Raw genomic sequence first — 15,027 nt, 5'->3', positions numbered from 1 at the left:
GCCGTAAAAACACCTTTAGAAACTCGTGTAGCTTCAATTACGTAGAGTCTTTTGAATGTAGCAGAGGTGCGGCGCTGAGGTGTTTCAGAATAGAGTTTGATATGTTTGGTGTTGCTGCCTTGATCTCATTGTCGTTGCGTGAGTGCGGAGTTGCTGCGTGAGTGCGTGAGTTGCTGCTGCGTGAGTGCGTGAGTTGCTGCGTGAGTGCGTGAGTGTATGAAATGCCGCGTGAGTGCGTGAATGTGTGAGTTGCTGCGTGAGTGCGTGAGTGTGTGAGTTGCTGCGTGAGTGCGTGAGTGTGTGAGTTGCTGCGTGAGTGCGTGAGTGTGTGAGTTGCTGCGTGAGTTCGTGAGTGTGTAAGTGCTGCGTGAGTGCGTGAGTGTGTGAGTTGCTGCGTGAGTTCGTGAGTGTGAGTTGCTGCGTGAGTGCGTGAGTTGCTGCGTGAGTGCGTGAATGTGTGAGTTGCTGCGTGAGTGCGTGAGTGTGTGAGTGTGTGAGATGCTACGTGAGTGCGTGAGTGTGTAAGTTGCTGCGTGAGTGCGTGAGTGTGTGAGTTGCTGCGTGAGTGCGTGAGTGTGTGAGTTGCTGCGTGAGTGTGTGAGTTGCTGCGTGAGTGTGAGAGTGCGTGAGTGTGTAGTTGCTGCGTGAGTGCGTGAGTGTGTGAGTGCGTGAGTGCGTGAGCTGCGTGAGTGTGTGAGTGTGTGCTGCGTGAGTGTGTAAGTTGCTGCGTGAGTGTGTGAGATGCTACGAGAGTGCGTGAGGCGATACTTGGCTGAACGAAGGGGCGGGGCGTGGCGGGGAAGAAAGAAGCTGCTTTGTGGGTGACGCAGGGCGCGGGGAGACAGCTGCGTCGGCGTCAGGAGGCAGATCACAGTGGGTGGGTCACGCCTGGAGGCAGGGACGGGCAGCACACCTCGCCCCCCCGCAATACGCCAGGCGGGGCGGGAAGGGGCAGGGCGGAAAGGGCGGGCGGGGCGGGGCGGGTAGGCGGATGGGGAAGGGCGGTCAGACACTCAGGACCCACGTACGCCCGACACAACCCACGCCACTTCACTCACACCCACGCCCATCCCTTGTTACTAGTGCACGGGTCTGTCTTCTGTGATTGCTTCAGGTTTGCTCTCTCTCTCTCTCTCTCTCTCTCTCTCTCTCTCTCTCTCTCTCTCTCTCTCTCTCTCTCTCTCTCTCTCTCTCTCTCTCTCTCTCTCTCTCATTCTCCTTCACCTCCATTCATTCCCTTCATCATTTCCTTTCCCAAGTGTGTGCGTGTCTATTTGTCAGTTCCCTCTACCTCACTACTCCCCTCCTCTCTCTCTCTCTCTCTCTCTCTCTCTCTCTCTCTCTCTCTCTCTCTCTCTCTCTGGAAGCGTTTAGTGCAGCAGTTCTCTTTCGCTACAGTTTTTTTCAGTGGCAAGTATCCTGGTAGCGAGGAATAGTTACAGGACCAATATTGCGTGTTTCCCCTGATAATATTTGTTGAGATGAAAGGGAAGGAGGGAGGGAGGGAAGGAAGGTGGGAGGGGAGGGAAAGGACAGAGACAGAGAGATAGGGAAAGAGAAAATGAAAGAAAGTTGAGGGGAGAAGGAAGGAGAGGACGGAGACAGAGATAGAGAAAGAGAGAATTAAAGAAAGTAGGGGAAGAAGGAGGAAGGAGAGGACGGAGATAGAGAGATTAAAGAAAGTAGGATGACAGAGATAGAGATAGAGAAAATTAAAGAAAGTGGGGGGGAAGAAGGAAGGAGAGGACGGAGACAGAGATAGAGATAAAGAAAATTAAAGAAAGTAGGAGGAACATGAAAGGAAAGAAGAATGGGAAGGGGAAAAAGAAAGGAGAGGATTTAGACAAAGACAGAGAAAGAGAAAAGGAAGGAAGAGAGTGGGGGGGGATGGGAAAGGATAGAGAAAGAAACAGAGAGGAGAAAAGGAGAATAGGAGAAGGAAAGTTAGGAAGGATGGTAGGAGAGAGAAAGGACAGAGACAGAGAGAGAAAGAGAAAAAGGAGGAAGAGAAAAAAAAGAGGAAAAGAGGGAAGGAGAGGAGGAAAGGACATAAACAGGCAAAAGAGAAAAAAAAAAAGGAGGAAGAAAGTTGTTGAAAGGAAAGGAGGGAGAGAGAGAGAGAGAGAGAGAGAGAGAGAGAGAGAGAGAGAGAGAGAGAGAGAGAGAGAGAGAGAGAGAGAGAGAGAAAGAAAGAAAAGGAGGAGGAAGAGAGGAGGACGAAAGCGAAGGGCGAAGGTGCAATAACTAAGGAAAGGTAGGAGGGAAGGAGGGAGGGAGGGAGGGAGGGAGGGAAGGCCAGTGGTTGGTCTGAATGGAGAAAGAGGAGGAGGAGGAGGAGGAGGAGGAGGAGGAGGAGGAGGAGGAGGAGGAGGAGGAGGAGGAGGAGGAGGAGGAGAAGAAGAGGAGGAGGAAGAGGAAGAGGAAGAGGACGACAAAATAAATGAGAGAGGAAAGAGTCTGGAGAAAAGTGAATGGAAGAGAGAGAGAGAGAGAGAGAGAGAGAGAGAGAGAGAGAGAGAGAGAGAGAGAGAGAGAGAGAGAGAGCAGGCAGACAGACAATGCATGAAGGAATGAAAAGAGAGAGAGAGAGAGAGAGAGAGAGAGAGAGAGAGAGAGAGAGAGAGAGAGAGAGACAGAGAGAAAGAGAGACAATGCAGGAAGGAATGAAATGAAACAAATAACAAAGAGGAAGGCAAAGAAGTGATGAAGGAAGGAAGGAAGGAAGGAGACAGATGATTGAGGGAGAGAAGGAAGGAGTGAATAAAGAAAACGAAGAGAGGGAGGAGGAGGAGGAGGAGGAGGAGGAGGAGGAGGAGGAGAGTTCCTTTATTGTGAAGAGAAGAAGAGAGTTTGGCTTCAGTCCAGTCTTGTTCCCTTATCTATCTTTTCCTATCTATTCTTTCTTTATCACCTGTTCCTTTCTTCCCTCGGCCGTCTTTCTGTCTCTGCGGGTCACCTGATTCTATTTTCCACTGTTCCTCGTTGTTTTCCTGGACTGTGGTTGGCGGGAATGAAGAGAAGGAGGAGGGGGAGGAGGAGGTGATGAGATAATGAGGACGAGGATGAGAATAAGAGGATTAGGACAATAGAAAGGAGGAGTTAGAGACGGTAGTGGTGGTGGTGGTGGTGGTGGTGGTGGTGGTGGTGAAATAAGAGCTTACAAATGATTAAGATGTTTAACAAGAAGAGGAGAACAAGAGGAGGAGGAAGCGTGTAAGGATAAAAGGAGGAGGTGGTGGTGGTGGTGGTGGTGGAATGGAAGGAGTTGAAGGAGGAGGAGGAGGAGGAGGAGGAGAAAAAGTTGGAGGAGGAGGAGGAGGAGGAGGAGGAGGAGGAGGAAGAGGAGGAGGAGGAGGAGGAGGAGGAGGAGGAGGAGGAGGAGGAGGAACAGAAAGAGGAGTTGGAGGAGAAGGAGGCGGAGGAAGAGGAAGAGAAAGAGTTGGAGGAGAAAGAGGAGGAGGAGGAAGAAGAGGAATTGGAAGAAAAGAAGAAGAAGAGGAAGAGAAGGAGTTGGAGGAGAAAGAGGAGGAAGAGGAAGAGTGGAAGTTGAAGGAGAAAGAGGAAGAAGAAGAGGAAGAGGAGAAAGAGGAAGATGAGGAAAATAGACTTACAAATGATTAAGCCGATTAACAAAAGAAAAAAAACAAGAAGAAGAAGAAAAAGAAGAAGAAGAAGAAGAAGAAGAAGAAGAAGAAGAAGAAGAAGAAGAAGGAGAAGAAGAAGAGGAAGAAAAAAAGAGAAGGAGGAGGAAAAACAACATGAATGATAACACAGACAAACACGTGTACCAAAGCTCACCAGTCTTCATATTCACTAATGCACTTCTAATTTGATTTCTCACACCTGCCTCGCTCGTTACGTTCTGATTTCTGACCCTGAGTTGTGGGAGACAGACAGACAGACAGACAGACAGACAGGGACCAGGAAGCAGGGAGAGGCGTGACGGTGACTAGGGCAGCTTGTTACAGGGCAATACAAGGCGAGGAAATACAAAGAACACATGTAGCATTAGTGTTACATACAATACCTGACCTTAATTGGCAACACATGTACCTGTATCTGTGTCCGTCTGTCTCTTTGTGTTTGATAAGTAGAAGGAAATCGCAAACTAGAAGCAAAGTTATGTACATTTTTTGAAGTTCTTAGGAGTGTGGCAGAGGTCATATATTTTTTTTCTCATTATTTTTAACCCTCTTCAGTTTCACGACACGTTTTCATATCTATTTTCCTTACTATTTGGTGATTTTGTACAGCTTCAGAAAGTTATGTGGGGAGTAAAATAGTAAAGACTCTGGCTATTAATCTTCTGACCTCCATAGACCCTTCCTAGTGTAAATAAAATCGTCTAATCATACCTAAAACTCAAGATAAAAATGCGTCCCAGTTCTGAAGGGGTTGAAGCAATACAGTCTGTCCATGAGGTTTTGAATGGTGTATTCATGACTGCGGTGATAGCTTTAAGTATTTTCCTCATCTTTGGTAGAAAAATACTCTTGAAAATTTGACAAGTCTTCCCAAAACACTCGAGAACCCGAAAAATCTTCTTCAAACACTCAGGAGAACTCGACAACTCTTCTTAAAACACTCAGGACAATTCGACATATCATCTCAATGCCGTTTTCTTCAAGGACTCTCATGAGGGAACGAAAAAGTCAAGAATTTATGTCTATGTCTGTGTTCGTGTCTCCAACTTCTGTGTGTTCTGTTTGCTAAGAAAGGCGAGGACTTGAACCATGCTGCGTGTTTCGTTATCTCTCTTCATCTCCAGGGAATAGATACAACGATCCTTCATTTGTTATACATGCGATGATTGGTAGGTAGCGCTGGGACGATTTGTCTTTATACTATTTATTCGGATCATGTCAGGATTAGCGAACTCTCCAGCTCTCCTCGTTTCCCGGCTTCCCCTTCGCTGCTCTTTCACTCGGCTGACATGACGTGTGAATGAAGATATGTTAACCAAAACTAACCTAACTCTATCTTTAACCTAACCTAACGTAACTCTAACTTTAACCCAGATTAGATTAGGGTAAAGATAGGGTTAAGTTAGTTTTGGTTAACATTTTCATTTACACGTTTTGTCAGTTGAGTGAGAGAGCTGCGAAGGGGGAGACGGGAAACAAGGAGAGCTGGAGGGTTTGCTAATCTTGACATGATCCATTTATTCGTGATCATTAATGGTGTTGGATTCTCTTATGTATTTTCTCCATTGCCTTCTATCATCTGCTTCTTCATCCAATTCCATTTGCCTCGTGTGTCTCATTCCACCACTTCTTACACAATTAACTTCAGTAACTCAGTAATGTTCATGTTGCCTTGTCAAAAGATAAAAAAAGAACCTGAGAACCCGGTTAATCCTGTTTCTCCTTCACCTAATCCCAATTGCCTCGTGTGTCAAATTCCACCACTTCTCCTTACACAACTTCAGCAATTCAGTTATGTTTGTGTAGCCATGTCAACAGAGAAAGAGAAGACATCCTGAGAACCGGCTAATCATCTCCTCGGTCTTTGAAATCAAGCGTTAAGGAATATAATGTTTTACCTTCACACCAATCGTGCGCCTTATCAGATTGTTACCAAGAAGTCTTACGTTCTAAAAAAAAACCCTGACAAACAACCATCGTGTCCTTTGAAAGTTGTTATGAGAGAGAGAGAGAGAGAGAGAGAGAGAGAGAGAGAGAGAGAGAGAGAGAGAGAGAGAGAGAGAGAGAGGCAAATAAATAGATAGATAGTTTAGATCAGGGGTTCTCAACCTGGGGTACGCGTACTTCCCAGGGGTACGTGAGAGGAATTTTTGGGGTACGCGGCAGGTTTCTCAAAATACTTCAGTTTTGAATAGCAGCAAATTCGTTTGTAGTATACAATGTGTCCTTCACTAGAACCAGTACACGTTAACAACGTTAACAAGGAAACTCTTGGAGTTATATCACTTGAGAGGAAGCTCTCTTGGATTACAGTTGCCACACAACCTTGCAAACCTATAATATTTGTTCCGATTTCTTATCTTATATGTTATTCACACACACAGTGACTTATTTATCACTGTTACTAGTTACAAGTTGCAACTAGCTGCAAGCAACACTAGTTCACTGCCATAATGATCGAAAATTGTCTGATATAGTTCCTTTTGGTAAATGCATTGCATGTTAGTCACATATAGTGTCTCCCTGTGAGGTACCAGTTCCTATCGACACTACCTCATAGAAACATACTAATATTAATTAAAAATTGTGTCTGCTCCACATATATAACACAATTTAAACTTAATAAACTAAGTCAATAAACCATGCATTTATTGTTACCCTTCCTGACGCTGCATTGTGGGTAAGGGTACGTGATCAATACTGAAAGACTTCGAGGGTACATCACATTAAAAGGTTGAGAAGAAGAAGAATTAACCTGTGCAGAAGCGAGGTGAAATGTGTGTTAAGGTTCCGTGCTGTCTTTAAGTCTCTAGAAATGAAAGATCTTGGTACACCAGACAATTATGTTTTGCTCTATATTATGATGTCAGTCGTATAAACTCAAGTAACTATAAAGAAATACCATGGTAGAATAAGAACAGAAAAATACTGGTAGGAGTAAAACCCTGGCAAATCAATAGATACATCGTAATACAGTGTTTAGAGACGATTACTCTGTACCGCGAGACGATACTGACTCTCTCCTGCGAACACTGAAATTGTGACAGTTTGGGTCCTCTCCTATTGATATTAATCAAAGTATTGCGATTTATTCACAATAGTAATATATTACACTCCGACGGAACACGGGCCTAATGTGTTTGAGATGTGGCATTTTGTTATAGTACATTTCGCTCTATATAGCGACTGTTTAGGACTAAAAAACTGTAGCTTCAGGTAGATATTCAATAATGTTATCTATCGATTTTCAGTCTTAAAGTAGGGAAAATTACGAATATTGATGCATTTCTTTTATAGTCCTCCTTGCTTCTCGAAAAGGTGCACGAATTTAGAAAAGGTTGAAGAACACTAAACTGTACCCTGAAAAAAATACAGTAAAAAGATAAGATAAAATGACCAACATCTCTATTATTACGGAAGCTAATAATAATACCAAGACTAATTAAGTAATTCAGAGATAACGAAACGAACGACGATCACGAGAGCTTCCACGATAACAGTGTGTACGATAAGATTTGATTCCAGATTCCTCGATAGCGCTCCGAGTTTCCAAGATAACAATGGCATTCCAGTTTCCTCGATAGCGATGCAAGTTTCCAAAATGACGATGCCTTTCCATGATAAAGATGCCCTTCCAGTTTCCAAGATAATAATGCGAGTTTCCACGATCAAGATGCAATTCCAGTTTCCACGGGAACGATGCGGGTTTCCACGATGTCGATGCGGTTCCAGTCCTCACGATGCGATTTCAAGACACAATATTGAAGTCCACTTGCCTACACAGGTACTGGGACGAACCCTTTCACCCCGTAAGGATCCACCCAACACCCTTGAGTGCGAGTAAAGTGACGCTGCCACCTTCCTGCGCTGCAATTGAAGTCCACTTGCCTACACAGGTACTGGGATGAACCCTTTCACCCCGTAAGGGTCCACCCCACACCCTTAGGTGCGAGGAGAGTGGCGCTGCCACCTCACTGCGACGCAATTGAAGTTCACTTGCCTACACAGGTACTGGGGCGAACCCTTTCACCCCGTAAGAGTTCACCCCAGACCCGTGAGTGCGAGGAGAGTGACGCTGCCACCTTACTGCGCCTCACACGGGTAGCCATGAGCATAACCCGCCACACTCCACTCCCCAAACACTGTCAGTGAGTCCTTTTCACCCCGTAAAGGACCACTGGTACGGTCAGTGCCTGGCTCATGGCGCACAGCGTGCCCTCGTTCATGGCGAGTTGTTCAGCCCGATGTCATTATAAGCAGAGGTCCTGTACACACCACTCACCACCAGACTCTATGCAAGGAGCCCTTATCACCCCTTAAAGGCCCCTCACGGCATCATCTGATGGACGGTAGACACGGCACCCTGCTTAAGGCGACGCCTTGCCTAGTATGAGGCGCTGCAAGTTGACAACAATCAGTGAGCTTGAAGCCGCGAAGGAAAATGAGTCCACGCTAACAATGGGATTCCACGACAGGTTGCGATTCCAGTGTCCACGGTACAGATGTGTTTGTTGAGGATAACGATCCGTTTATCGAGGCTAACGGTGCGGCGATGGCGATGGCGAAACGATCCAAAGTATTATTACCTACACAGGTACTGGGACGAAACTTTTTACCCAGAAAGGGTCAACCCCAGTCCCGTGGTTATGAGAGCAGTGACGATGCAACCTTGCAATGCCTCACACAGGTCGCCATGAGCAATGACCCGCCACACACCACTCCCCAAACGCTGTCATGAAGTGAGTCCTTTTTACCTAACCTAACCTAACCTAACCTAACCTAACCTAACCTAACGTAAAGGACCACTGGTACTGTCAGTGCCTGGCTCATGGCGCACAGCGTGCCCTCGTTCATGGCGAGTTGTTCAGCCCGGTGTCATTATAAGCAGAGGTCCCGTACACACCACTCACCATCATATTCTATGCAAGGAGCCCTTATCACCCCTTTAGGGCCCCTCACGGCACCATCCGGTGAGTGGTAGACATTGATCTCTTGCTTATGGCGACCCTTGCCTAGTGTGATGCGCTGCAAGTGGACGACTAGTAGTGAAGCTTGAGGCCACCAAGGAAAAGCAGGACCTGCAGCCAGTTCCCTGCCTTGGGCCCCAGGCCGGACCCGACGGCCACCTCCTTCCCCCGTGCGGCGCCCAAGGCCGTCACGGCCCTCAAACATCTTTAGGCCGAAAGTTCTCAATCGTCGTTTTAATTTTGATTCGAATATAAAATCGTCGATGGTAAATGAAAAATAGCTTTGGTGTGAAAGTGTGCAAGAGTTAGCTGATTAATGAAACAAGGTGAGGCAGCTTTGCTCCGGAGTATTTAGTGTACTTTGCATGTTGCTGCCGTGAATGTGTACGTGTTTGTAGGTAACTGGATAGAAACAGTAGACCAATGGTAGTTGTGTAGCTATTGGGGAACTTTTGAAAATTAGTTAAGCTTCTGGATAGAGTGGATGAGTGCACACAGGTTTGCGTGTCTTATACATAAACTGCCACTTGTAAACATAAATTTTTCTATTTCATGCTCTTAGAAAAAGCAAACTTAGTTTTCTTTATTTCCCTGATCACAATGACGTGTAAATATCAATGTTTCAATCATAAGGAAACACTAGGAGAGGACCCAAACTCCCGTTGAAGTTGCCAGATTCAACAGATATCGTAATATTTCACAGAAAAGATGGTCAACTGCATATCGTATATTTTTGGATATTCTTTTGTCACATAAGGAGATATCAAGATAGGTAAAGTATTTCTAAACATGTATCTACGACAAAAACGCTATAATAGTAGAGTTAGGTTATAACTATGCATTGTGTTTTTATATACCATCTTGCTCTATTCCTGGGACAAAGATTACTTCTTCCTCAATTGATAGCTCGAAGTTAGTATGATATTTTCTTTCCTTCTAGGTTAATAAGTAGACTACAAGACACCATGAACCTATGAAGCCCCGTAAATGAGATTATTTTCATAACTTAGAAATCAAAGTCTGATAATGAGATTGTCTATTGCCAACCAAACCGTTCTGCATAGACGTCTTCAGCGTCATAGAGACCTAATGATGTTAGCTCATGGACAGTGGCCATCCTGACAGCGCGAAACCACAGGGGGTTCATAAGAAGATTTCCACGGGTACTTAGATGGCTGATCTAATAAAATCCTTTGCAGTGCCATTGCATGTTGAGTTTCATGTTCCGTGTGATAATACTGGGGGTACTGGTAGATGGTCTTATAACTCAGGGGGTTCTTAACGATAAAAAGGTTGAGAACCCCTGGTTTAGATAGAGACTGACAGACAAAACAGACAAGTAAAAAAGAACAAAAACATACAGACAAACAGACAGACAGACAACCAAACACACTGACAGACAGACAGACATACAGACAGAGAGAACAGACAAACAAACGAATAATCAAAAGAACAAACATAGTTGAGAAAATTGAGAGAGAGAGAGAGAGAGAGAGAGAGAGAGAGAGAGAGAGAGAGAGAGAGAGAGAGAGAGAGAGAGAGAGAGAGAGCACAAAAGCCTCATAAATAGGAAAAATGAAGAAAATTATAAATATGTGCTTTTGATAAACTTAAAAGCTTAAAAGAATTCTAGAGAGAGAGAGAGAGAGAGAGAGAGAGAGAGAGAGAGAGAGAGAGAGAGAGAGAGAGAGAGAGCCACACTGGAGCCTGATACAAGAGTTACTGTGGTATCTTACAGTCTGAGAACACAACTATCGCTACGGCCTTTAGGAATGGAAATAAGAGACCCAAACGTTTACGAATACCACTCTCTGAATCTCCCTGCCGTAGTGTTACCATGAAGCGTGAATAAAGCGAGATTTAACTCCCTGCCCCGTGAGAGTAGCCATTATGAAAGAACCACATTATTCATACCTTCACACCAAACCCGCCGTGAAGTCCTACAAACTGTGGATTACTTGGGGCGTTCTGTGTACTAACTTCCCGTCATGTTCACCTTTCTTTCCCCGATAGATGATCAGAATGGACTTTTTCACTTGTAACGGTGGCGCTGGAGTGATTTTCTATCCGTTACGTGAATCGAGGGATTGAGGAAGGGGGCGAGATGAAACGGATACAGAAGAGGAGGAGGAGGAGGAGGAGGAGGAGGAGGAGGAGGAGGAGAAGGAAATGTCAGTATTCAGAAACGTTTTAGTCTCTCACCACGACTATTTTCCAAGGCCACAGAGATGACTAGCGGGGTTTTCAAGAGGGTTTCTCCAGTTAATGATATGGAAATCTTGTCAGTCTGCCATTAGAACCGTAAAAACACCTTAAAACTCGTATAGATTTAGATAAAGCCTTTTGAAATAGTGGAGGTGAAGCAGAGAAGCGTTTGAGAACCATAGTGGACATGAGACGACGAGGAGGAGGAAGAGGAGAAGTAGGAGGGAAAGGACCGTTGGAAGTGGGAGGATTGTGCAGCCAAGTGGATATGTTGAAGTACTGTATGCAAAGTGAAGGACTCAGACACTCCACTGCGAACGAGACCAGAGCAGGAAAAAACGTCGTATTATGACTAGTAATGGTGGTGGTGGTGGTGGTGGTGGTGTAAGTGTTGTTGTTGTTGCTACCACTGCTATTTTTTTCTTTTCTATTTTGCTTTTCATTTATCGCTCTTGTTGTGCTCTGATATAAAGTTAGATGTAGTAGTAGTAGTAGTAGTAGTAGTAGTAGTAGTAGTAGTAGTAGTAGTAGTAGTAGTAGTAGTAGTAGTAGTAGTAGTACATCAAATGAGCCTTTTTACCGTTTCCTTTGAGACTGGCACCTCAGTGGATCTTTTTCCCCTTTCTTTTTCCATATACTTTTTTGTTGCTCTCGATCACTGGTCCTTACTTAGAAAAAAATGCAGAATTGATTAATATTATAAAATAGTAGCAGCAGCAGCAGCAGGAGGAGGAGGAGGAGGAGGAGGAGGAGGAGGAGGAGGAGGAGTAGCAGAAGTAGTAATAGTAGTAGCAGCAACAATAACAGTAGTAGCAATAGCACCACCACCACCACCACTAATCCGAGCAGTATCTACAATAGCACAGCCACCACCACCACCACCACCACCACCACCACCACCAGTAAACATAATAACACGCCTCCCCTGACCTGACTAATATAGGGACGCGTGTCAGGGGCGGCAGGTGGCGGCTGGAGACACCTGCGGCGCCACCAGATCACCACCCAGCACAGGGAGAGAGAGAGAGAGAGAGAGAGAGAGAGAGAGAGGAGTGAAATAGAACGTGAATTTTTTTTAGTGCTTTTATTAGAATATCTTCAAAGGATGGAGGAGGAGGAGGAGGAGGAGGAAGAGGAGGAGGAGGAGGAGGAGGAGGAGGAGGAGGAGGAGGAGGAAGAAGAGGAGGAGGAGGAGGAGGAGGAGGAGAAAGAAGAAGAGGAGGAGGAGGAGGAGGAGGAGGAGGAGGAAGTAGTGACCCATTTTAATTTCTCTCTCTCTCTCTCTCTCTCTCTCTCTCTCTCTCTCTCTCTCTCTCTCTCTCTCTCTCTCTCTCTCTCTCTCTCTCTCTCTCTCTCCCTCCTCCTCTCTCCCTCCGTCTTCTCTCAAGATCCTTTAATCTCACCTCCTCCTCTCCTCCTCCTCCTCCTCCTCCTCCTCCTCCTCCTCCTCCTCCTCCTCCTCCTCCACCTCCAACTTCTTGCTATCCCATTTCTAACGTATTACCATTTGCAGAGTTCCTTCACTTTTACTGCAAGAAGCAAAACTCTTTATTTTTTTTTCCCTTTTAAATCTCTCTCTCTCTCTCTCTCTCTCTCTCTCTCTCTCTCTCTCTCTCTCTCTCTCTCTCTCTCTTGTTATGTCTCTCCTTCCTTCCTTTCCCTCCCTCACTCTCTCCCTGTCCTTCCACTTTGCATCGTGTTACTCACTGTCTCTCTCTCTCTCTCTCTCTCTCTCTCTCTCTCTCTCTCTCTCTCTCTCTCTCTCTCTCTCTCTCTTTTTTCTTAATTCATCCCTGGCCACCAAATCCTTCCCCTCCTCCCTTCTCCCTTTTTACCCTCAGTTACTCACTCTCTGTCCTCTCCCCGCCATTCCTATTAATCTCTCTCTCTCTCTCTCTCTCTCTCTCTCTCTCTCTCTCATTCCTTTTTTCATTATTTTTCTTCTCATCTCGCCATTTTGCTTCATATTGTCTTTTTTTTCCTTTTTCCTTCTTTATTTTTGTTTCTTTTATTTTTCTTATTCTCTGATGGTCTTCTTTCTTCCTCAACATCTTTTTCACTTTTCCTTTACCCTCCTCGCCTCTCTCTCTCTCTCTCTCTCTCTCTCTCTCTCTCTCTCTCTCTCTCTCTCTCTCTCTCTCTTGCTTTTTCCTCCTCAACGTCTTTCTTTCCTTACGCTTCTTATTTCCTCCAAATCTTACAGCCTTTTATTTTTTTCACCTCCTCCTTTCTGCTCTTCTTACTTATTGTCTTATTACTAACATTTTCACTCCTGTCAGTTTATTTTTATGTTCTTTACTCTTATTTCTCCTTTTCTCTCTTTTTCTACACTCCTATTTTCTCGTTTCCTACCATTTCCTTTCTTTTTTTTCCCACATTTCTTATTCTTACTATTGTTTTTTTCTTATTTCTAACATTTTCACTCCTGTCAGTTTATTTTTATGTTCTTTACTCTTATTTCTCCTTTTTTCTCTTTTCTACACCCCAATTTTCTCGTTCCCTACCATTTCCCTTCCTTCTGTCCCACATTTCTTACTCTTTTCCTCATATGAACTCCAACACACGCTGTCTCAGTTGATATGTCTTTATTCTCCATCTTCTTATCACCCACACTAGTCTTCCTCCTCTATATCTCTCCGCTACGTCTCATATGAACTCCAATCTCTGCCTCTCTGATCGTATCTCCTCACATCACTCTGCCTTCTATTCGTCAGGGCAAGAAGTTGGCGCGGGAGGACCAGGATGAAGGTGAGGTTAGCGAGGAGGACGAAGGCGGGGAGACCAAGAGGAATACCAACCCCAAGAAGATCAAGTTGTGTAAGGAACTCTCGTCCCTCATCTCCCTCCAACGCTCCCGCTTCACTGACCTCAACACGGCGAGAAACAAGCGTGAGTATTGAGTGTCAGTGAACAAAGGTCCGTATTCAGAAGCGCTTTGCTCTCTCACCACGAAAATTTTCAAAGGCCATAGAGATTATTAGGGATGGGGTTATCAAGAGTGTTTTTTTCGTTTGATAATGTAGAAATCGCGTCAATCTGTCTCTAGAACCGTAAAAACACCTTAAGAAAAAAGTCGGGAAATTTAGATAAATTTTTTTGAAATAGTGCTGGTGAAACACAGAAGCGTTTGAAAATACGAGCCTAAAATCAGGAAGACATGTGGGTTTAAGGAATCAGAACCTAAGACAAGCGTATTAGGAAATTAGAACCATAAAAGAAGTGTGAGTTTAAGGGATTAGGACAACTGACGTGTGGCGAAGTGGATAAGGTGGTGGGCGTGGGGATCGGGCAGACGTCCACGAGTAGGTTCCAATTCCACCACGTACCGCCTTGAAACTTTTGCCATTTGTCAAGTGATTACCTACATGTCCCCATGATGCCCAAGTTCTAGGTGGTTACACCAAAGATGTACTGGGATGGTGATATGAGCCCTAATATGGGTACCACTATAAATAAAATTGCTTGCGCTACTAATGGGTGGAAGCTGAACAGCACTTCCCATACATACCTTCAAGTATGCCTACAGGCGCTATAGGCCATAACAAAAAAAATAGTAATAATAATGAGTATCAGGGAATAAGAATCAGGGAAACGTGTGTTTAATTAAGGGATTAGAGCCAGTGACAAGAGTGAGTATCAAGAATTAAAATAAAAAAAGAAGGGACTAGAACAAGTGACAAGTGTGAATAAGGAATATCAGGGAATAAGAATTAGGGAGACGTGTGTGATGAGTTTAAGGGATTAGAGGCAGTGACAAGAGTGAGTATTAGAGAAGAACCGAATCACAATCAGAGACAGGTGAGCAAGATTGAGAACAGAACCACATTATTATGGTACTAAATAGATATCGTTGTTAACCCCTTCAGTACTGGGACACAGTTTTATCTCAGGAATTGTGTACGATTAGACCATTTTATTGACATTAGGAAGGGTCTGTGGAGGTCAGAAGAATATTGGCCACTGTCTTCACTATTTTAATCCTCCACATAAGTTTCTAAAGCTGTATAAAGTCACCATATAGTAAGCAGAATGAATATGGAAACGCGTCATGGTACTCAAGGGGTTAAGGGCAGTGGGGGGGGGCGGGGTGCGCCAGAAAGATGAGGGTGGCGCAGCTGCGGTGGTAGGTTGGGTAGGGGGGTACGTAACAATATTTTAGTGCAAAGGAAATGTGAAAGGTTAACAGATAAATAAATCCGATATAATAACTT

At 44.7% G+C, this 15,027-nt stretch overlaps 1 protein-coding gene across 5 annotated transcripts in view; it reads left to right on the top strand.

The window, feature by feature from the left end:
- Window positions 1-15,027, top strand: part of LOC123499216 (inactive phospholipase C-like protein 1) — a 153,057-nt gene that overhangs the window by 120,495 nt on the left and 17,535 nt on the right. For all 5 annotated transcript variants that reach the window (XM_045246966.1, XM_045246965.1, XM_045246962.1 and 2 more), the window contains exon 12: window positions 13,531-13,705. In XM_045246966.1, the coding sequence (XP_045102901.1) occupies window positions 13,531-13,705 (175 nt within the window). The remainder of the gene's footprint in view (window positions 1-13,530; window positions 13,706-15,027) is intronic.

The sequence above is a fragment of the Portunus trituberculatus genome, chromosome 49, assembly GCF_017591435.1.
Source record: "Portunus trituberculatus isolate SZX2019 chromosome 49, ASM1759143v1, whole genome shotgun sequence".
NCBI classification, from domain to species: domain Eukaryota; kingdom Metazoa; phylum Arthropoda; class Malacostraca; order Decapoda; family Portunidae; genus Portunus; species Portunus trituberculatus.
This window is presented reverse-complemented; position numbering and strand designations above follow the sequence as displayed.